The sequence below is a fragment of the Ovis canadensis genome, chromosome 5 (genome assembly GCF_042477335.2).
Source record: "Ovis canadensis isolate MfBH-ARS-UI-01 breed Bighorn chromosome 5, ARS-UI_OviCan_v2, whole genome shotgun sequence".
NCBI lineage: Eukaryota > Metazoa > Chordata > Mammalia > Artiodactyla > Bovidae > Ovis > Ovis canadensis.
Window position 1 is genome coordinate 20,289,355 of NC_091249.1, and position 20,420 is coordinate 20,309,774.

The 20,420-nt window shown below is 52.0% G+C and overlaps 2 protein-coding genes across 2 annotated transcripts; both read left to right on the forward strand.

The window, feature by feature from the left end:
- The first annotated feature begins 3,681 nt into the window (after positions 1 to 3,681).
- LOC138440122 (bone marrow stromal antigen 2-like) lies at positions 3,682 to 8,483 on the forward strand. The gene is made up of 5 exons (XM_069589091.1): positions 3,682 to 4,819; positions 5,592 to 5,646; positions 5,925 to 5,976; positions 6,234 to 6,376; positions 6,603 to 8,483. The coding sequence occupies exons 1-4, from the start codon at positions 4,511 to 4,513 to the stop codon at positions 6,355 to 6,357; spliced, it is 540 nt and encodes a 179-aa protein (XP_069445192.1). The 5' UTR covers positions 3,682 to 4,510; the 3' UTR covers positions 6,358 to 6,376; positions 6,603 to 8,483.
- A 6,073-nt stretch (positions 8,484 to 14,556) lies between these two features.
- Positions 14,557 to 17,704, forward strand: LOC138440123 (bone marrow stromal antigen 2-like). Its single transcript, XM_069589092.1, has 5 exons — positions 14,557 to 15,273; positions 16,257 to 16,311; positions 16,569 to 16,629; positions 16,891 to 17,009; positions 17,380 to 17,704. Exons 1-4 carry the CDS (start codon positions 15,019 to 15,021, stop codon positions 16,988 to 16,990), a joined length of 471 nt encoding a protein of 156 aa, XP_069445193.1. The 5' UTR covers positions 14,557 to 15,018; the 3' UTR covers positions 16,991 to 17,009; positions 17,380 to 17,704.
- The last annotated feature ends 2,716 nt before the right edge of the window (positions 17,705 to 20,420 follow it).

Genomic DNA, 20,420 nt, shown 5'->3' on the forward strand with positions numbered 1-20,420 from the left:
GTTTTGCCACGGGCCCTGTCTTTGCAGCTGGAGTCCTAGCCTGGGAGGGAGGCCCTCGTCAGGGGACACACAGGCATGTCAGTCTGCACAGCAAGGCCATCCCCGATTCCTGGGTCATTTGGCTGCTGCGTGGCTTTAATGGAGTTGGGGGTGGGGTGAGGATATTGTCCTTGTGGAGTCACTCGGTGGAGTCCCTCGCTTTGCAACCTCATGGAATGCAGAATGCCAGGCTCCTCTGTCTTCCACTATCTCCAAGAGTTTGCTCAAATTCATGTCCACTGAGTCGGTAACGCTATCAAACCAACTCATCCTCTGCTGCCGTCTTCTCTTGCCTTCAGTCCTTCTCAGCATCAGGGTCTTTTCCAGTGAGTTGGCTCTTCCCATCAGGTGGCCAAAGTATTGGAGCTTCAGCATCAGTCCTTCCAGTGAATATTCAGGGTTGGTTTCCTCTAGGATTGACTGGTTTGATCTCCTTGCTGTCCAAAGATCTCCCAAGAGTCTTCTCCGGCACCTCAGTAGGAAAGCATTGATTCTGCCGCACTCAACCTTCTTTATGGTCCAACTCTCCCATCCACACATGACTACTGAAAGACCATAGCGGTAAATACATGGAACTCTGTTGGAAACGTGATGTGTCTGCTTTTTAATATCCTGTCTAGGTTTGTCAGAGCTTTTCTTCCAAGGAGCACGTGCCGTTTAATTTCATGGCTGTAGTACCCATCCCCAGTGACTTTGGAAACCAAGAAAATAAAATCTGTCACAGTTTCTGCTTTTTCTGATTTTATTTTCCATGAAGTGACGGGACCAGATGCCTTGATTGTAGTTTGTTGCTTGCTGTATTTCAAGCCAGGTTTTTCATTCTCCTCTTTCACTTCATCAAGAGGCTCTTAGTTCATCTCCCCTTTCTGCATTAAAGTGGTGTCCTCTGCATATCTGAAGCTGTTGATTTTTCTCTTGGCAGTCTTGATTCCAGCTTGCCGTTCATCCAGGCCAGCATTTCGCATGTTGTACTCTGCAAAAAGTGAAATACGCAGGGTGACAATATAAAGCCATGTTTCACTCCTTTCTCAAATTGGAGCCAGTCAGTTTTTCCAATCCCAATTTTTAGTTTGCTCTGTGACCCGTATATGGGTTTCTCAGGAGACAGATAATGTGGTCGGGCACTCTCATCTCCTTCAGAGTGTTCCACAGTTTTCTGTGATCCACACAGTCAAAGCCTTTAGCAGAGTCAATGAAGCAAAAGTAGATTTTTTTCTGGAACTCCCTTGCTTTCTTCACAATCCAAAAATGTTGGTAATTTGACCTCTGGTTCCTCTGCCTTTTTGAAACCCACCTCAGACAATGGATGTTCTTGGTTCATGTACTGCTAAAGCCTAACCTGAAGGATTTTGAGCAAACCTTTCTAGCGTGTGAAATAAACACAATTAAATGGTAGTTTGAACATTCTTTGGCAATGCCTTTCGTGAGATTAGGGTGAAAACTGACTTCTTCCGGATCTGAGTTTTCCACATCTGCTGACATCTCGAGAGCAGCACTTTCACAGCATCATCTTTTAGGATTTGAAATAGCTCAGCTAGAACTCCATCACCTCCACTAGCTTTGTTTATAGCAGTGCTTCCTAAGGCCCACTTAACGTCACACTCCAGGATGTTTTGGCTCTAGTGAGTGACCGCAGCATTATGGCTATCTAGGTCACAAAGACCTTTCTTATATAGTGTTTCTGTGTATTCTTGCCGCCTTTCTTAATTATTTCTGTGTCTCCTTGCTCCTCACTGCATCTGTCCTTTATTGCGCTTGTCTTCTCGTGAAATGTTCCCATGATATCTCCAATTTTTTGGAAGAACTCTCTAGTCTTTCCATTCTACTGTTTTTCTCTATTTCTTTGCATTGTTCCTTGAAAGAGGTCTTCTTATGTCTCCTTGCTGTTCTCTGAAACGCTGCTTTCCGTTGGGTTTATCTTCCCCTTTTCCCTTGCCTTTCACTTTTCTTCTTTCCTCAACTGTTTGTGAGGCCTCATCAGACAACCCTGGTGGCTCAGACAGTACAATCTGCCTGGAATCCAGGGGACCTGGGTTAGATCCCTGGGTTGTAAAGATCCCCTGGAGGAGGGCATGGCAACCCACTCCAGTATTCTTGCCTGGAGAATCCCCATGGACAGAGCAGCCTGGTGGGCTACGGTCCAGGGGGTGGCAAAGAGTCGGACACCACTGAGTCACTAAGCACAGACAGCCACTTTGCCTTCAGGTACTTTTTTGGCTTTGGAACGTTTTGGGTCACTGACCCCTGTGCGGTGTTATAAACCTCCCTCCATAGTTCTTCAGGCGCTCTGTCTACCAGATCCAATCCTTTGACTGTATCAGTCACCTCCACTGTAAGGGATTGGATTTAGGTCATACCTGAATGGCCTAGTGGTTTCCCACTACTTCCTTTAACTTAAGCCTGAATTTGGCCAGAAGGAGTCATGATCTCAGCCACAGTCAGCTCCAGGTCTTATTTTTCCTCACTGTATAGAGCTTCTCCATCTTTAGGGGCAAAGAACATAATCTGATTTCAGATAGACTATCTGGTGACGTCCACGTGTAGAGTCAGCTCTTGAGTTGTTGGAAGCAGGTCTTTGCTGTGAGCAGCGTAACTAGGCAGAGGGGTGTCATCCTGAACACCAGGATCCCTGGCTTTGGCCCCACGTAGCCTCATCTCTAGCTGACCGCAAACCCTGCAAATGGCTGAGCCAACAGAATCTGGGTAGTGGTCGGGCTGTGCTGAAAGGAGCCACTGGACAAGTGCACAGCTGCCTTCTAGAAGTCACTTCCTGCAACAGGAAATGTCAAATAGGCCAGTCCCCCATAGGATGATCTGGATCCCTTGATCCTTTGGAAGGGAGATCAGTGCGGCCTGAGTTCCCTGGAATGTCAGTCCAGGGTCCCAGCCCCTTTGGAGGTCTCTCCCTAGACACACTCCACCCAGGTCCTTTGGGTTCTGAGTGTCACAAATGGACCTGATCTTCTTTCCTCAAAATGTGCTCCTCACTCCTGCACCTGATTTCCACATTTCCCCCCAGTCCATCTGCCCTGAGTCACATGCCCAGCCACCTGGGCACCGAGTGCCTCCTGGATGCAAAGTGCTTTACTCAGAACTCCTCATTGCCCCTCCTGACAAGGCCGCTCCTGTGATGGTCCCAAGTTGCAGTCGAGGAAACCGAGCTTCCGTTAACTGAGGTCCATGTCCCTGACGCACAGTGAAGACAGATACACAGATTGTGGAGTTTGTAGCAGAGAAAGGTTCATTGCAGGACCCTGCAAGGAGGCAAGTCGCTTATGCCCCCAGAGAATCCTGACCCCTCCAGAGGTTTCTGAAAAGCATTCTCAAGGCCCAGGGGAGGGGCGAGTGGACCCAGGGGAGGGGACGATTCTCTGAGTGACTGATGGTGAGGTCACAGGGGTTGACACTATCATCCTTTTCCCCCAGTAGGTCTGGGGGTACATGTCGTGATCCTCATGTGGTTAACATCTTCCATCTGGTGTGAGTGGCTTGGGTAGCAGGAAAGGGGGTGGCATTTTGACACCTGTGAAAACACCTCAGGAAGGGGTATTAGATACTACTATCTCCATACTTCATAAAGCAGCTAAAACAGAAGATATGGGGGAGGACTCTGCCCTGGGAAAGCCGCTTAGGGTCATGGTCAGTTACAGTTCAGAGGGTTTATGTGGAGTCCGGGGGTGGAAGAGACAGACGCTGGCAGAGAGAGCAAGTTCCTGCCTGGAGCCAGGACAGGGGCCTGGGTGGCTGTCGGTTGTCTGGTGCGTCCCCTGGTGGCCGTGTAGGACCACTGCAGTCTGAGTCGTGTTGGGAGGTCCAGCGCTTCTCCCCTCCCTGCAGGCTCTGGTCGGTCCTCTGACACCCTCCTGATGGTCCGCTCGGCAGGGGACAGAGACGCTAAGTGAACCCCTCAAGGTCACCAGGAGATCCCTGAATTCTAAACCCAGTCGCCACAGTCAGAAACAACACCGCCCCAGTCACCACTCACGCCTCAGCTTTCATTTCTCCCAGCTGGGGACTTGGGCCCCCCAAAAAGTCCTCTGCCTCTTCCCTTTGTGATACAGACGAACACAGAGCTGGCGTGCACCGGCTGCTCAGTAACTGCGATGGTCACGCTCAGAAACATGTAGGAGAAGGGCAAGGACCTGACATGGGGTGTCCCAGGAGCCCCACTCCCCTCTCACAGGATCGTACTGGCCAGCAGACAACCCAGAAAGTCCAAGGCCAGAATTTGGCAAAAGCAACCCGCCCGTTTTCTTCCCAGAACAAGGAAACCGAAACCGAAACCGAACCCGAAAGCCTGGGCTTCCCCTGGCTGCACAGGCTCCCTTCAAGAGTCTCCAAGTCACTCCAGGCCTCCTGGAGCTTCTCATTGGCCGCCACCGCTATTATGCTAATCAGGGGGCAGTCCTAGCCCATACAGGTTCCAGCAGTTGAATTTGGCGCTACTTCTATTCACTGCAGACCAGTGCCCATGGAGACCGAGATGGACGTGAGTGAGTTCCTGATGCCCATAGACGAAGAAGAGGACTCGAGGGAGTCAGCGCTGTGTGGCCGCAAGCTGCCGCTGTGGCTGGGCCTCCTGCTGCTCCTGGCGGTGGTGGGGCTGCTTGTGCCCCTCCTCTACTTCGCTGTCAGGGCCAACAGCAAGGCCTGCGTGGACGGCCTCCAAGCACAGAAGGAGTGTCAGGAGCTCAACCAACACCTGCAGCGCCAGCTAGACCAGCCCCAGGAAGTCTTACACGAGAAGGAAGCCGGAGCTGCCACGTGCAGACAGACTGTGGTAAGCCATTGAGCCCCTCGAGAGAGCCCCAGACTTGGAGGTCTCTCCCAGGGTCTTGGGGGAGATCAAGATAGACCTGGAAACTGTGTCCTTTTTATCACCACCTGGGTTTGGGAACCTCCAAAGTGTCTGCGGGGTGCTGATGTATGTTGGCAGGTGAGAAGCCTTATAACTCCAATTATGTGCATCAGTATCCCTTTAGGGTATGAAGGATCTCTAACCTCTGGCGCTTGAATGGGGGGACCTAGAAATGCCCCTTGGGCCAATCTTGGGGAGCAGAAATCCCCTCTAGGGGCTGGGAACAGGACCTCCTCAGCTCTTTGCACTGCATCCTGAGAACCTTTGAAATTTTCACTTATGTTCTAAAATGGAAGACCTTGAAACTCTCATGGACATCTAACTTAGGCTTTGAAATCATCACTCTCACTTCCCAAACCCAGCCCCTTGTTTCTGGTTATAGAAGGAACTCTTAACCTTATTGGGCTACAGCCCAGGGGATCTGGAAACTTCTCCTAGAGTCTGGGCATGGGGAACCTCCACATTCTCTTCTGGGGGGCCTTCAAAACTCCCATTTAGAAGATCACACTCTTACGGGGGTCCCGGGGAGGGTGGGAGGTTGTGCCCATTCTTCAAGGTAGAAGACTGAGGGTCAGGAGGAGGGCTGACTGGGAAATGAAGGGTGTGTGCATCTGAGTGCCTCTGATGCACTGGGGCATCTGGGTCCAGCACCCAGGCTCAGGAGTCCAGGTTCTGACCCTCCTCTCTGACCCAGGTGACCCTGAGGGACTCTCTGAAGAAGGAGCAGGCACAAGTGGAGGAGCTTCAGGGTGAGAAAAGCAGATGACCAGGGTTCCGCCGAGGGGCTAGGGGGGGCAGCGACAGGCCAGGTGTTGAGAGCCCGGAGGGAGGGTCCCTGGGTTGTGATCAGGCGAGACGAAAGGGGGCCAGATTCCATTTGGGGTGGGGGAGCCGGGAGCCGGGTTTCCCAGCTGGGGATGAATGAACACGGCGCTAAGTCAGGAGATGTCCTGGCTGGGTGTCAGGTGCTTTAGCGAGATCACTGTGTGGACGAGGCCCCTGAATCTGTGCCCCATCCCTCAAACAGGAGAGTTGGCGAACTTGAACCAACAAGTGGAAGACCTTTCCAAGAAATTAAGGTGCGAGACCACGCCCCGGACACGCCCCTTTCACTCCACCCCTCGACTCCCGAGTCCCCTCGGCTCAGAAAAACCCCGATGCTCAGGGGACTAAGTTTAAGCCCCAGCCTCGTCCTATCTGTCACACAACCCTGGGGTGGCCTCTGCTCACTCTCCTGCCCAGCGACTTGGGGGAGGAGTGGAGATTCTTAAGGGCAAAGCGCAGATCTCCTGGAGCCCAGGAAGCCGCAGCCTGAGTGCCCCGATTTCTATTCCAGAAGAAAGAGTGAAGGTTCAGCGAAGGATTACGCCTCCAGCTTCTTCGACGTGTTCCTCTCCTTTTTCGGGGGTGTGGTGACGACTCGGGTTGTGTCCATCACCCGCAAGTGTCTGAAGAAATGAGGTCCCAGAAGGCCGGCAGGTACGAAGGGGGCGTCTAGAGGGAGAAGAAAGCTCGGAGGGGCCGGGAGCTGGGGCTGGATCCGGGTCTGGGGAGGTGGCCTGCCTGCGAAGGTCTGGGCACCGGGGAGTGGAATGTGGAGGCGGAGGGAGGGTTGAGTGAGCTGGGAAGGGCCCTAGAGTCTGGTGGGGCTGGGGGCGGAGCCAGGATCCCTCAGCCTCTGACTCCCTCTGGTGATGTCTTTTAGGCCACAACCAGGACTGGGCCGACTCCAGCTCCGATTCCCGGTTTGAGGCTTCCGGTCCTGGCCAGTCCGGACACGACCACATGGCAACACCGTCGGAGGGAGGATGGGGTACCCTAAGGGGCCCAAGGCAGGGCAGTCCTGAGAGAGTGGGCAGTAGCAGCCCTGGCCCAAGGCCGCCTAGAGCCAGGGATGGCCCGCGAGTCGGGTTGCGGCACCTCCATCTTGCTGACACTGCTCTGAGAAAGTCACTTTCCTCTTGGGTCTTTGGACTCGAAATGGAAGCATGCCGGTTCGGGGGAAACTGGACTCTCGAGTGTTTGGAGCGTTACTGGGGCACCTCCCATAGCATCTGAGGCCTGCCCTACAAAGATGGACATTCACTGACGTCCACAGCCAGCCTTCCGTGCTCTAGAATGTTCCTCAAGACCTCTGAGGTTCCAGCAGGCACCGTCCCCCTGCATCCCCAGCCCTCTTCTCCGCTGGCAGCATCGAAGGACCCTCATCCGGGCTCCCTGCCTCCAGTTTTCTCCTCTCATCTCCTGGCTTCTCTCAACTCATTACCGCTTCATCTTCGGATGACACTGGTTCCACGAGGAAACCAAGGCTGAGACGAGGGACACTCTGTCCTGGCTCCCAGTCCCTTCCGGAAGAAAGTGCAGGGCTGGACTCACACTTGGATGAGCAGACTCGGGGCAGATCTGTGTCACCTGGCCCTGCCACCTCCATCCCCCAAGCTCCTATTCATCCTACAGTACCCAGCCCTGGGAGCCCCTCCCCAGAGATTCCTCTGCTTCTCAAAATTAAGTCCTCGAAGAGTTCTCTGATGACTTAGTGGTTTGGATTCCAGGCTCCCAAGGCCTGGATTCAGTCCCTGGTCTAGAAACTAATATCCCATCACCAGGAGAGATGACCAATAAAAAGGAAAGAAAGCTCTCCCTGTGTGTGCTCCCTGCTCCTAAAATGGAGTTTGATGGTGGCCTTCCTTAACAGAGCCCCTTATAAGCATATGGTTTCTACATGACTACAAAGAATGTTCCCAAATGCTTTAGTGGAAGGAAGCTTGTGGAAAATAAAGACCCAAAGTGGGAACTGTTTGAGTGACAAAATAACTATCATCAGGTGTGAAATAATATCATCAGGTGTGAAATAACTGTCCATGAGTTCACAGGAATATGAACACATGACTGACTAAAATAATAAATGAAAGAGAGGAGAAAAATCTCCCAGGCGGAGGAATATCAAATAACATACACAGATATCTGGCCCTCAAGAGGATGGTGTTCGGGTCCCATGGCTTTGGTGTGGGCTGTAAATCGTCACCTCTTTCCAGAAGGCACAGGTGGAAGAGAGGAAGGAGGCGGTTTTATGGTGGAGACACCTGACGGACACCACCCTACCCAGATCACAGGGTGAGTCAGGCCACTGGCCTGTGTCCTGGACACACGTGTGTCGTGAGAAAGGCACTTGCCCTCCCCCGTCCTCCTCGCCAAAGCCCAGTCCAGCCACGAGAACAACACCAGGCCAATTCCGCCCGAGGACCACCCTGCAGATCACCTGACTCTCAGCTCCCAAGGTCATCACCACCAGGAAAGCCTGAGAAGCTGCCTGACCCAGGGGAGCCACAGAAGCATCGGGACTCAGGGTCCTGTGAGGATCCAGGGGCAGAAAAAGGGCAGTGGGGGAAACTGAGGAGATGGGATAATGCATGGGCTTCAGTTAGCCCTGTTATCAGTCAGCGCTGGTTCATACATTCCAACACATGCACCTTAAGATGAAAGATGAGCACAGTGGGGGAAATGGAAAATGCGTCTATGCAACGTTTCTGGACTATCTTTGCTGGGTGTGTGCAAACCAAAATAAAGTGAGTCTTTAAAAAATAAAGGTTGGGACTTCCCTGGTGGTCTGGTGGTTAAGGCACCTCACTTAAACTGCAAAGGGACATGGGTTAGATCTGGTGTCAGGGAACTAACATCCCACATTCTGCAAGGCACAGCCGAAAAACAGAAGAAAAAAAAGAAGATTGGGACTTTCCTAGGGATCCAGTGGGTAAGACTGCACTCTCCCAATGCAGGGGGGCCTGATTTGGCCCTGATCAGGAAACTAGAGCCCACAGGCAACAAATAAGGTTCCATGTGTCACAACAAAGATTCAGCCTGCCACGACTAAGACCTGGCACAGACAATTATATATATACATATTTTTTAAAGCATAAATTCAGAAGAATATGCATTATTTTTTCCAATTGAAATCTTAGAGGGAAAACTCACAAACTTCCTGTTTGCAGGGCTGAGACTAGAACGAGGTGACTACAGCACTAGCTTTGGTTGCAGAATTGGGGAAGCACCAATGTTCTATTATGTTCATGCCCATTTTACAGCAATGGAAACTAAGGCTGGGCTGAAATCACTTGCCCAAGTCTGGCAGGGAGGCAGGGCTGAGCACATGCAATCTTGACCCCTACCTGAAATCATGGTCCTAAGCTGACCCTAAAGTTCACAAGTCAGCCCAGAGGAGCTCCGATACGGGTTTTGCCACGGGCCCTGTCTTTGCAGCTGGAGTCCTAGCCTGGGAGGGAGGCCCTTGCCAAGGGACACACAGGCTCCATGTTAGTCTGCCCAGCAAGGCCATCCCCGATTCCTGGGTCATTTGGCTGCTGAGTGGCTTTAATGGAGTTGGGGGTGGGGAGAGGAAATTGTCCGTGTGGAGTCACTCGGTGGTGTCCCTCGCTTTGCAACCCCATGGATGCAGCTTGCCAGGCTCCTCTGTCTTCCACTATCTCCCAGTGTTTGCTCAAATTCATGTCCACTGATTTGGTGACGCTATCAAACCAACTCATCCTCTGCTGCTGTCTTCTCTTGCCTTCAGTCTTTCTCGGCATCAGGGTCTTTTGCAGTGAGTTGGCTCTTCCCATCAGGTGGCCAAAGTATTGGAGCTTCAGCATCAGTCCTTCCAGTGAATATTCAGGGTTGGTTTCCTCTAGGATTGACTGGTTTGATCTCCTTGCTGTCTGAAGATCTCTCAAGAGTCTTCTCCGGCACCTCAGTAGGAAAGCATTGATTCTGCCGCGCTCAACCTTCTTTATGGTCCAACTCTCCCATCCACACATGACTACTGAAAGACCATAGCGGTAAATACATGGAACTCTGTTGGAAACGTGATGTGTCTGCTTTTTAATATCCTGTCTAGGTTTGTCAGAGCTTTTCTTCCAAGGAGCAAGTGTCTTAATTTCATGGCTGTAGTACCCATCCCCAGTGACTTTGGAAACCAAGAAAATAAAATCTGTCACAGTTTCTGCTTTTTCTGATTTTATTTTCCATGAAGTGACGGGCCCAGATGCCTTGATTCTAGTTTGTTGCTTGCTGTATTTCAAGCCAGGTGTTTCATTCATTCTCCTCTTTCACTTCATCAAGAGGCTCTTTAGTTCATCTCCCCTTTCTGCATTAGAGTGGTGTCCTCTGCATATCTGAAGCTGTTGATATTTCTCTTGGCAGTCTTGATTCCAGCTTGCCATTCATCCGGGCCAGCATTTCACATGTTGTACTCTGCAAAAAGTTAAATACGCAGGGTGACAATATAAAGCCATGTCTCACTCCTTTCTCAATTTGGAGCCAGTCAGTTGTTCCAGGCCCAATTCTAAATTTGCTCTGTGACCCGTATATGGGTTACTCAGGAGACAGTTAAGGTGGTCGGGCACTCTCATCTCTTTCAGAATGTTCCACGGTTTTCTGTGATCCACACAGTCAAAGCCTTTAACATAGTCAATGAAGCAAAAGTAGATTTTTTTCTGGAACTCCCTTGCTTTCTTCACAATCCAAAAATGTTGGCAATTTGACCTCTGGTTCCTCTGCCTTTTTGAAACCCACCTCAGACAATGGATGTTCTTGGTTCATGTACTGCTAAAGCCTAAACTGAAGGATTTTGAGCAAACCTTGCTAGCGTGTGAAATGAACACAATTATATGGTAGTTGGAACATTCTTTGGCATTGCCTTTCTTGAGATTGGAGTGAAAACTGACCTCTTCCGGATCTGAGTTTTCCAAATCTGCTGACATCTTAAGAGCAGCACTTTCACAGCATCATCTTTTAGGATTTGAAATAGCTCAGCTGGAACTCCATCACCTCCACTAGCTTTGTTTATAGCAATGCTTCCTAAGGCCCACTTAACTTCACACTCCAGGATGTTTGGCTCTAGGGGAGTGACCGCAGCATTATGGCTGTCTAGGTCACAAAGACCTTTCTTATATAGTGTTTCTGTGTATTCTTGCCACCTTTTCTTAATTATTTCTGTTTCTCTTAGCTCCTCACTGCCTCTGTCCTTTATTGTGCTCGTCTTCTCATGAAATGTTCCCATGATATCTCCAATTTTTTGGAAGAACTCTCTAGTCTTTCCCATTCTACTGTTTTGCTCTATTTCTTTGCATTGTCCCTTGAAAAAGGCCTTCTTATGTCTCCTTGCTGTTCTCTGAAACTCTGCCTTCCGTTGGGTTTATCTTTCCCTTCTCCCTTGCCTTTCACTTTTCTTCTTTCCTCAACTGTTTGTCAGGCCTCATCAGACAACCCTGGTGGCTCAGACAGTAAAAATCCGCCTGCAATGCAGGAGGCCTGGGTTAGATCCCTGGGTTGTAAAGATCCCCTGGAGGAGGGCATGGCAACCTGCCGGGAGCCAGCACAGGAGATCCCACCCATGACAAGGTCATGCGGAGAGGCCTGATGGGCAAGGCGAGTCAGGTCTCGAGGGGTCCTCTGTCTCAGCGTTTATTGCGAAACCAAAATCTGTCCGTTTTCTGTCTGCTATACTATACTCTTCCGACATTATCACCTTTTCTCTGGAAAGAGTCAATTCAGAGCTCCAGTTAACCGTCTCCTGCATATAAAAAGAATGTCTCGGTTTAAACCCCTTTGATGGCTTTCTAACTTATCTGACAGGTCTGCCTGGACTTTACACCTTGTGGATTGTTTACAGCCCCCAACCATGACAGGCACGAAGCTTAAAACATCTTAAAGATATAGAGCCTTTTAGAGTTAAGAATTAGTTTGGTGAAGAGTTTGTTGAGTTAATGTTTGCTGCCAGGCCTCCATATCCTTTATCTTTCAGGCACCTGGGAGGATATTAATCAATGTAATCGGGATGCAGAAATAGGAATATAGTAGTTTTGATGTTAGCAATACTAGACTTTTGAGTTAATGAATTTTCTCTTTGTTATAAACCACTGTACTCTTTTTTTCTTGTTATAAATTGTTGTATCCTTGCTATGTAAGAATGTAACTTTATTTAGTGCTTTCAGAGAGTGGCACCAGACTTTGGGAAGAACAACACTATTACCCTTATCAGAAAAGGGCCATAAAATCTTAATCTGCCTTCAGGCTGGAAGATGATGTAAATCACCTAAGACTTATGTCTACAACTAGGTATGCAGAGAGAAAGCCTGGTCTCGATAAGAGTCAGGGCTGCTGACACTATATAATTTTGTATTATCCATTGATCTCTATATACAACCAAAAAGTATAAAAAGCTTTTCGAACAATAAAGGATGGACCAGTTTTTCTAACCAGCTTCTCGAACTGGTTTCTTGGAAATCTGGCTCCCCGTGGGTCGAGTCTCTCTCTCTCTCTCTTTCTCCCTCTCCCACCTCCTTTTCAGGCTGAATTCCCATCTGGGGCATGGAGGCTCTCCGAGTCTACTTACTTGCCCTGGCTTTTAGGATCCACGCGAGAGGGAGCCTAAGGTGGGGCACCTCCGCTATTCAACTGGGCGCCGGTGGCCTAATGTAGACGGCGCAAGTTCCTTGTCTTGGAACTTTATTATTTTTCCGCGTAAACCAAGTTATTCAGCCTCTTTTCTCCACTAAATTTCCCACTACACTATTTTTTCCTAATCTCTCTTTTACATTTCTACATAAGTAAGTTTTTCCTCACCACGCCGTCCCCGCTTCGAATTACCCTAGATCCACCGGGGCTGGACCCCGGCAGCAGCCCATTCCAGTATTCTTGCCTGGAGAATCCCCATGGACAGAGCAGCCTGGTGGGCTACAGTCCATGGGGTGGCAAAGAGTCGGACACCACTGAGTCACTAAGCACAGACAGCCATTTTGCCTTCAGGTACTTTTTTGGCTTTGGAACGATTTTGGTCACTGACCCCTGTGTGGTGTTATAAACCTCCCTCCATAGTTCTTCAGGCGCTCTGTCTACCAGATTCAATCCTTTGACTGTATCAGACACCTCCACTGTAAGGGATTGGATTTAGGTCATACTTGAATGGTCTAGTGGTTTTCCCCTACTTCCTTTAATTTAAGCCTGAATTTGGCCAGAAGGAGTCATGATCTCAGCCACAGTCAGCTCCAGGTCTTATTTTTGCTCACTGTATAGAGCTTCTCCATCTTTAGGGGCAAAGAACATAATCTGATTTCAGATAGACTATCTGGTGACGTCCACGTGTAGAGTCAGCTCTTGAGTTGTTGGAAGCAAGTCTTTGCTGTGAGCAGCGTAACCAGGCAGAGGGGTGTCATCCTGAACACCAGGATCCCTGGCTTTGGCCCCATGTAGCCTCTGTTCCAGCTGACCGCAAACCCTGCAAATGGCTGAGCCAACAGAATCTGGGTAGTGGTCGGGCTGTGCTGAAAGGAGCCACTGGACAAGTGCACAGCTGCCTTCTAGAAGTCACTTCCTGCAACAGGAAGTGTGTAATCAGGCCAGTCTCCAGTAGGAAGATCTGGTTCCCTTGATCCTTTGGAAGGGAGATCAGTGCAGCCTGAGTTCCCTGGAATGTCAGTCCAGGGTCCCAGCCTCTTTGGAGGTCTCTCCCTAGACACCCTCCACCCAGGTCCTTTGAGTTCTGAGTGTCACAAATGGACCTGATCTTCTTTCCTCAAAATGTGCTCCTCACTCCTGGGTCTGACTTCCACATTTCCCCCCAGTCCGTCTGCCCTGAGTCACACGCCCAGCCACACCAGCACTGAGTGCCTCCTGGATGCAAAGTGCTTTACTCAGAACTCCTCATTGCCCCTCCTGACGAGGCCGCTCCTGTGATGTCCCCACGTTGCAGTCGAGGAAACCGAGCTTCCGTTAACTGAGATCCGTGTCCCTGACACACAGTGAAGACAGATACACAGAAATTGTGGAGTTTGTAGCAGAGAAAGGTTCATTGCAGGGCCCTGCAAGGAGGCAAGTCGCTTATGCCCCCAGAGAATCCTGACGCCTCCAGAGGTTTCTGAAAAGCATTCTCAAGGCCCAGGGGAGGGGCGAGTGGACCCAGGGGAGGGGACGATTCTCTGAGTGACTGATGGTGAGGTCACAGGGGTTGACACTATCATCCTTTTCCCCCAGTAGGTCTGGGGGTACATGTCGTGATCCTCATGTGGTTAACATCTTCCATCTGGTGTGAGTGGCTTGGGTAGCAGGAAAGGGGGTGGCATTTTGACACCTGTGAAAACACCTCAGGAAGGGGTATTAGATACTACTATCTCCATACTTCATAAAGCAGCTAAAACAGAAGATATGGGGGAGGACTCTGCCCTGGGAAGGCCGCTTAGGGTCATGTTCAGTTACAGTTCAGAGGGTTTATGTGGAGTCCGGGGGTGGAAGAGACAGATGCTGGCAGAGAGAGCAAGTTCCTGCCTGGAGCCAGGACAGGGGCCTGGGTGGCTGTCTGTTGTCTGGTGCGTCCCCTGGTGGCCATGTAGGACCACTGCAGTCTGAGTCGTGTTGGGAGGTCCAGCGCTTCTCCCCTCCCTGCAGGCTCTGGTCGGTCCTCTGACACCCTCCAGGCCTCCTAGTCCGCTCGGCAGGGGACAGAGACGCTAAGTGTACCCCTCAAGGTTACCAGGAGATCCCTGAATTCTACACCCGGTCTCCTAAGTCAGACACAATCATGCCTCCAGTCACCACTCGCGTCTCAGGTTTCATTTCTCCCAGCTGGGGACTTGCAGCTCCAAAAATGCCCTCTGCCTCTTCCGCTTGTGGTAGAGACGAACACAGAGCTGGCGTGCACCGGCTGCTCAGTAACTGCGATGGTCACGCTCAGAAACATGTAGGAGAAGGGCAAGGACCTGACATGGGGTGTCCCAGGAGCCCCACTCCCCTCTCACAGGATCGAACTGGCCAGCATCCAACCCAGAAAGCCCCAAGGCCAGAATTTGGCAAAAGCAACTCATCTTTTTCTCCCCGGGAAAAGGAGAAAGGAGACTGAAACCTAGAAACCTAAACCGAGAGCCTGGCTGCCCTCTGGGTATCTGCAAGTATCTGCGAGTCAGAGGCTCCTCCTGGAGCTCCTCATTGATCAGCACCGCTATTATGCTAATCAGGGGGCAGTCCTAGCCCATAGTGGTGCCAGGGACCTCCTATATATAACTCGTGTTGGAACTTCCCTAAGGGCAGTTCCCTTATGGTACCCACTTTTTAATCACTGCAGCCCAGTACCCATGATGGACAAATTGGAAGGATCTATGCTGACTCGCTGCAAGCTGCCGCTGTGGCTGGGGCTCCTGCTGCTCCTGGCGGTGGTGGGGCTGCTTGTGCCTCTCATCTACTTCGCTGTCAGGGCCAACAGCAAGGCCTGCGTGGACGGCCTCCAAGCACAGAAGGAGTGTCAGGAGCTCAACCAACACCTGCAGCGCCAGCTAGACCAGGCCTCACGTGAGAAGGAAGCCGAAGCTGCCACCTGCAACCGTTCTGTGGTAAGCCACTGCACCCCCTAGACAGGCCGGGTACTTGAGAGGCTCTCCCAGGGTCTTTGTGGAGAATCAGAGGGACCTTGAGACTGCCCCCTGGATGTCTCCACTAGGCTTTGGGGACCTTTCACTCTCCCTGAGGTGCTGCTCTGGGGAGCCTTAAAACTCCCATTATGGGTGCCAGTATCCCGGTAGGGTATGAAATCTCTCTAAACTCTGGCACTTGAATGGGAGGACCTAGAAACTCCCCTTGGGCCAATCTTGGGGAGCAGAAATCCTCTCTAGGGACTGGGAAGAGGACCTCCCCAGCTCCTTCCACTGCATCCTGAGAGCATTTGAAATTTTCACTTCTGTTCTAACATGGAGGACCTAGAGACTCTCAGGGACATCTAAGTTGGGCTCTGAAATCTTCCCCTACCCGCACTCTGCCCCATTTTCTGGTTTTAGGAGGACCTCTTAATGTTATTTAGCGACTTCCCTGGTGATCCAGTGACTTTGTGCCCCCAATGCAGGGGACACAGGTGTGATCCCTGGTCATGGACCTACATCCCTTGCAGCAATTAAAGATGCAACAAAATGCAAAATTAGCATGTTGCATGTTAATGACCCCCCCAGGTGGGGGTCAGCATGTGCAACTAATACTCAGCCCAACCAAATAAAACATTTTTTTCAAATAAATATTAAAAAAAAATTTTTTATGCAATACCCCCAGTGGATCTGAAAACTTCGTCTAGGGCACAGGAAACCTCCAAATTCTCTCGTGGGGTGGAGGCCTCAAAACTCCCACTTTGAGGATCACACTGTTATGGGTGGCCAGGGGAGGGTGGGAGGCTGTGCCCTTTCTTCACGGTGGGAGGCTGAGTTGCAGGGAGAGGGTTGGCAGGGAAATGAATGGGGTGTGGATTTGAGCTCCTCTGATTCCAGGGCCTAGGGTGGCGTCCAGTGCCCAGGGACAGGAGTCCATGTTCTGACCCTCCTCTCTGACCCAGGTGACCCTGAGGGAGTCTCTGAAGAAGGAGCAGGCCCAGGTGGCAAAGTTTCAGGGTGAGAAAAACACAGCCAGGGTTCCGCAGTGGGGGGCGGTGGGGGTCAGGTGTTGAAAAGAAGTAGGGAGGGAGGGTCCCAGGGCTGGGGTCCGGAGACAGGGAGGGGTGGAGCTGGGGAGAAGGGGGGGGTTCTCCAGGTTTCTCAGCAGGGGCTCGATGAGGACATGAAAAGTCACGGCCTGGGTTGGAGTCCGGCGAGTGGGTGAGGTCACCGAGCCGACCTGCCCCTGATCCTGTACCCCACCCCTCATCCAGGAGAGTTGAAGATTTTGAACCAAACTCTGAAGGACGCGTTGGCCGATGTGGAGCGACTAAGGTCTGAGAGGACCCCCCGGGGCACGCCCCTTTCACCCAACTCCCGACCCCCTAGGCTCGGGGGGAAAAAATACCTCGGTGCTCAGGCGACCAAGTTTAAGTCCCAGCCTCGTCCCATCTGTCACACAGCCACTGGGGGCGGGGGGCGCTGCTCACTCTGCTCCCCAGCGATTTGTCGGGAAGGAGTGCAGATTCTTAGCGGAGAAGCCTAGAGCGGCCCGAGCGCCCGGCATCTGCCTGAGTGCCCTGATCTCTACTCCAGAAGACAGAATGAGAACTCCTCCAAAAACAACGCGTCCAGCTGCTCGAGCTTCCTATTCGTTGTGATCGCGGTCTTGGTCCTCAACGCTCCGCTGACATGAGATCCCAGAAAGCCGGCCGGTAAGGATCGGGCAGCTCCTGGGAGAAGAAAGCTCGGAGGGGCCAGGGAGCTGGGCTGGGTCAGGGTCTGGGGAGGTGGCCTGTCTGTGGGGCGGAGGGCTGGACGCGGAGAAGGATCTTGGAAAGGGAGGGAGCACTCAGTGAGGAGGGAGGCCCTGTGAGGGGCGGGGCTTGGGGCGGGGCCTGTGTTCTGTCCGCCTCTGTTTTTTGTTTCTTTTTTAAATTTTTTAAATTTATTTTAATTTTTGGTTTTTGGTCGCTCTGCATGACGTGCGGAATCTTAATTCCCAGACCAGGGATCCCTGCATTGGAAGTGCAAAGGCTTTACCAGCCAGGGAAGTACCTGAGTCCCTATTTTGATGTTTTTTAGGCCACAACCTGGACTGGTCTGGCTCCCTCTCTGCTTCCCTGTGTGAGGCTCCTGACTCGGCCAGTTCTGAGGGGACCACATGGCAACGCGGTTGTGGGGGGTGGAGGGATGGGGTAACCTAGGGGGTCCAAGATGGGCCAGCTTTGGAGGGATGTCTTGCGTGAAGTAGGGGAGTTGGCCCAAGTCTGCCCTAGAGTTGGGGAAGGCTCAGGGGTGAGGCTTGGGGCACCTGCTTCTTGCTGACATGGTTTCTAGAAACTCTCTTCTGGTGTCATTTGGCTCCAAAAAGTAAACACCCCTTTGCGGGGAAAAATTGTACTCTCAAGTTTTTGGAGTGTTATCATGTCACCCCCAAGCAACTGGGACCTGCCATGTTGGGCAAGGGTGGACACCCATGGACATCCAAATTCAGCCTCCATGCTCTAGAATGTTCCCTGGGATTTCTGGGGTGCTGGCAGGCATCACCCCACTGCCCCTCCCCCAGCCCTCTTCTCCTCTGAACGTGAGAGAGAAAGTCGCTCAGTCATGTCCAACTCTTTGTGACTCCTATAGTCCCTGGAATTCTCCAGGCCAGAATACTGGAGTGGGTAGTGTTTCCCTTCTCCAGAAGATCTTCCAAACCCAAGGTTCCAAACCAGGTCTCCGGCATTGCAGGCAGATTCTTTACCACCTGAGCCACAAGGGAAGCCCAAGAATACTGGAGTGGGTAGCCTGTCTCTTCTCCAGGGGATCTTCCCGACGCAGGAATTGAACCAGGGTCTCCTGCATTACAGGCGGATTCTTTACCAGCTGAGCCATCAGGGACCTACATCCTCATCAGTGCTCCCTGCCTGCAGTTTTCTGCTCTTATCTCCTGGCTGGATCTTCTGATCCAGTGGTTCCGTGAGGAAACTGTGGCTGTGATGAGGAACACTTTGTCCTGATTCCCAGTCCCTTCCAGCAGAAAGTGCAGGGCTGGGACTTAAACCTAGATGTGCAGACACGGGACAGACGTGTGTCACATTGCCCCCGCCACCTCCGTCCCCAAACTCTTATTCACCCTGCCATACCCAGCTCTCCCAAAGAGCCCCTCCCCCAGAGAGCCCCTCCCCCAGAGAGCCCCTCCCCCAGAGCCCCTCCCCAGAGAGCCCCTCCCCCAGAGAGCCCCTCCCCCAGAGAGCCCCTCCCCCAGAGAGCCCCTCCCCCAGAGAGCCCCTCCCCCAGAGAGCCTCTCTGCTTCTCAAACTTGAAGGTTAGGTATGGGGAGTTCCCTGGTAGCTTAGCAGTTAGGATTCCAGGATTTCCCTGCCGTGGCCAGATTCAATCCCTGATTGGAGAACTGAGATCCTGCAAGCCACATGGCACTACCAAAAGAGAAAGAAAGAAAGAAAAACATGGGAGGGGCTCAAAGTTGAAGGCCTCTGTCTGATAGACCATTTAACCCACTTCCTTGACCCTCCCATGGCCCCTATTTCCTTCCTCCCCTGTTATCTTCCTTCCTCCAAGTTTTCCTGGAATGCCAACTATTGTCCAGGCAACTTTTTGTGCGTAGCACTAGGGGCAGGCCCCTTGTGTTTGCCCAGGATTCTGCACTGCCCTCTGGAACCATGGGCCCCAACCCAGATGATCTTAGACTCCCCTTCCACGGCTCCTACTGACTTCCCGGTGTCCCCAAACCCCATCCCTGCCACAGGCCCCCCCTGACAACACCCTCCCATCCCCTAACTTCCTCCTGTTCCACCCACTCCGACCATTTCTCTATATATTGATTCAAGTTCCTTCCTGCCTCACAGCCTCGGCCAGTCTCTGCCCCCTGCTCGGAGCTCCTGCTCCTCACCCTGAAGTTCTAGAGCAGGGTTTCTCGGCCTCTGAACTCTCACCGTCTGGGCTGGACCATTCTCTGTGGTGGGGCTGCCCCGTGCACTGTAGGATGCTGAGTACCATCCTTTGCTACCAGATGCCTGCAGCACCTTATTGCCAGGACGTGACAACAACAGAATGCCTCTAGACATTGCCAAACCTCCCCTGGGGGCACAGATTCAATTCCAGTGAGAATCTCGGCTCCAGAAGGTGAGGCTCGGGTCTCCATCACTTCCGTGCCCCCAGCTCACAGGAAGGCTCAGTAGATGCTCCAGTGGAGTCCCTTTCCAATGACTGAGGCATTTTACCCTCCATCAGCAGCCCCATCTAACAGATGAGGAAACTGATGTCCAGAGAAGTAACTGGACTTGCTCAGGGTTTCTCAGCCGCTCAGGCAGTGGTTATTGTTCAGTCGTTCGGACGCAACCCCATGGACTGCAGCACGCCAGACTTCCCGGTCCTTCACCATCCCTCGGAGTTTGCTCAAACTCATGTCCGTTGAGTCGGTGATGCCATCCAACCATCTCATCCTCTGCCACCCGTTCGCCTCCTGCCCTCAGTCTTTCCCAGCATCAGGGGCCTCTGCTTCTAGCAGGTTCTCTTGATTGCCAGGAAGCCCTTCTCACATGACTTCGGTCCTTTCCCGCTTCCACCCCACCTCCAGCTTGGGCTACTGGAAAGCCCCAAAACAGCACTCCCCGCCCCCCCCCCGCCCTATGTGTAGTGTTTCACAGATGAGGAGGCAGTTTTGCCTGATATGGGTTTGACCTGCTCAATTTTTTCCCCCAAACTCCCACCCAGTGGCCGGGGTATAAACTTCTCTCCTTCCTGAAAATGTCCCTCTTCCCTGGCTGACTGTGACCCAGCCAGGAGTTGGAAACCAGGCGTGAGGGGTGCTGCAGGGCCTGGGGGATGAGGGGGGGGATTCCAGCTCCAGCAGGAATCTGGGAGTGACTTGTAGCTGCTCTGTGTCCCTGCCCTGAGACTTGGCCTCTCTGGGCTCTGTTTTCTTCCTGTGGAATGGACGGGGGAGGAGGGGCGGCTGTCAGGAAGGAACACAGATTCTTGTGCATAGTGTCCTCTCAGCTCACATTTACTGCACAGCTACTGTGTGCCAGGCCCACGCGGTGGGAATAAGGCAGGTGAAGGCTTTACTTTTTCGGGGCTCACCCAGTCTGATGCCCCAGTGGCTGTATGGCGGT

Coding starts and splice junctions, on each gene's coding strand:
- LOC138440122 (XM_069589091.1), top strand. CDS start 4,511: ATGGAGACCGAGATGGACGTGAGTGAGTTCCTGATGCCCATAGACGAA. Junction 4,820..5,591: donor CCACGTGCAGACAGACTGTG/GTAAGCCATTGA, acceptor TCTCTGACCCAG/GTGACCCTGAGGGACTCTCT. Junction 5,647..5,924: donor ACAAGTGGAGGAGCTTCAGG/GTGAGAAAAGCA, acceptor TCCCTCAAACAG/GAGAGTTGGCGAACTTGAAC.
- LOC138440123 (XM_069589092.1), top strand. CDS start 15,019: ATGATGGACAAATTGGAAGGATCTATGCTGACTCGCTGCAAGCTGCCG. Junction 15,274..16,256: donor CCACCTGCAACCGTTCTGTG/GTAAGCCACTGC, acceptor TCTCTGACCCAG/GTGACCCTGAGGGAGTCTCT. Junction 16,312..16,568: donor CCAGGTGGCAAAGTTTCAGG/GTGAGAAAAACA, acceptor CCCCTCATCCAG/GAGAGTTGAAGATTTTGAAC.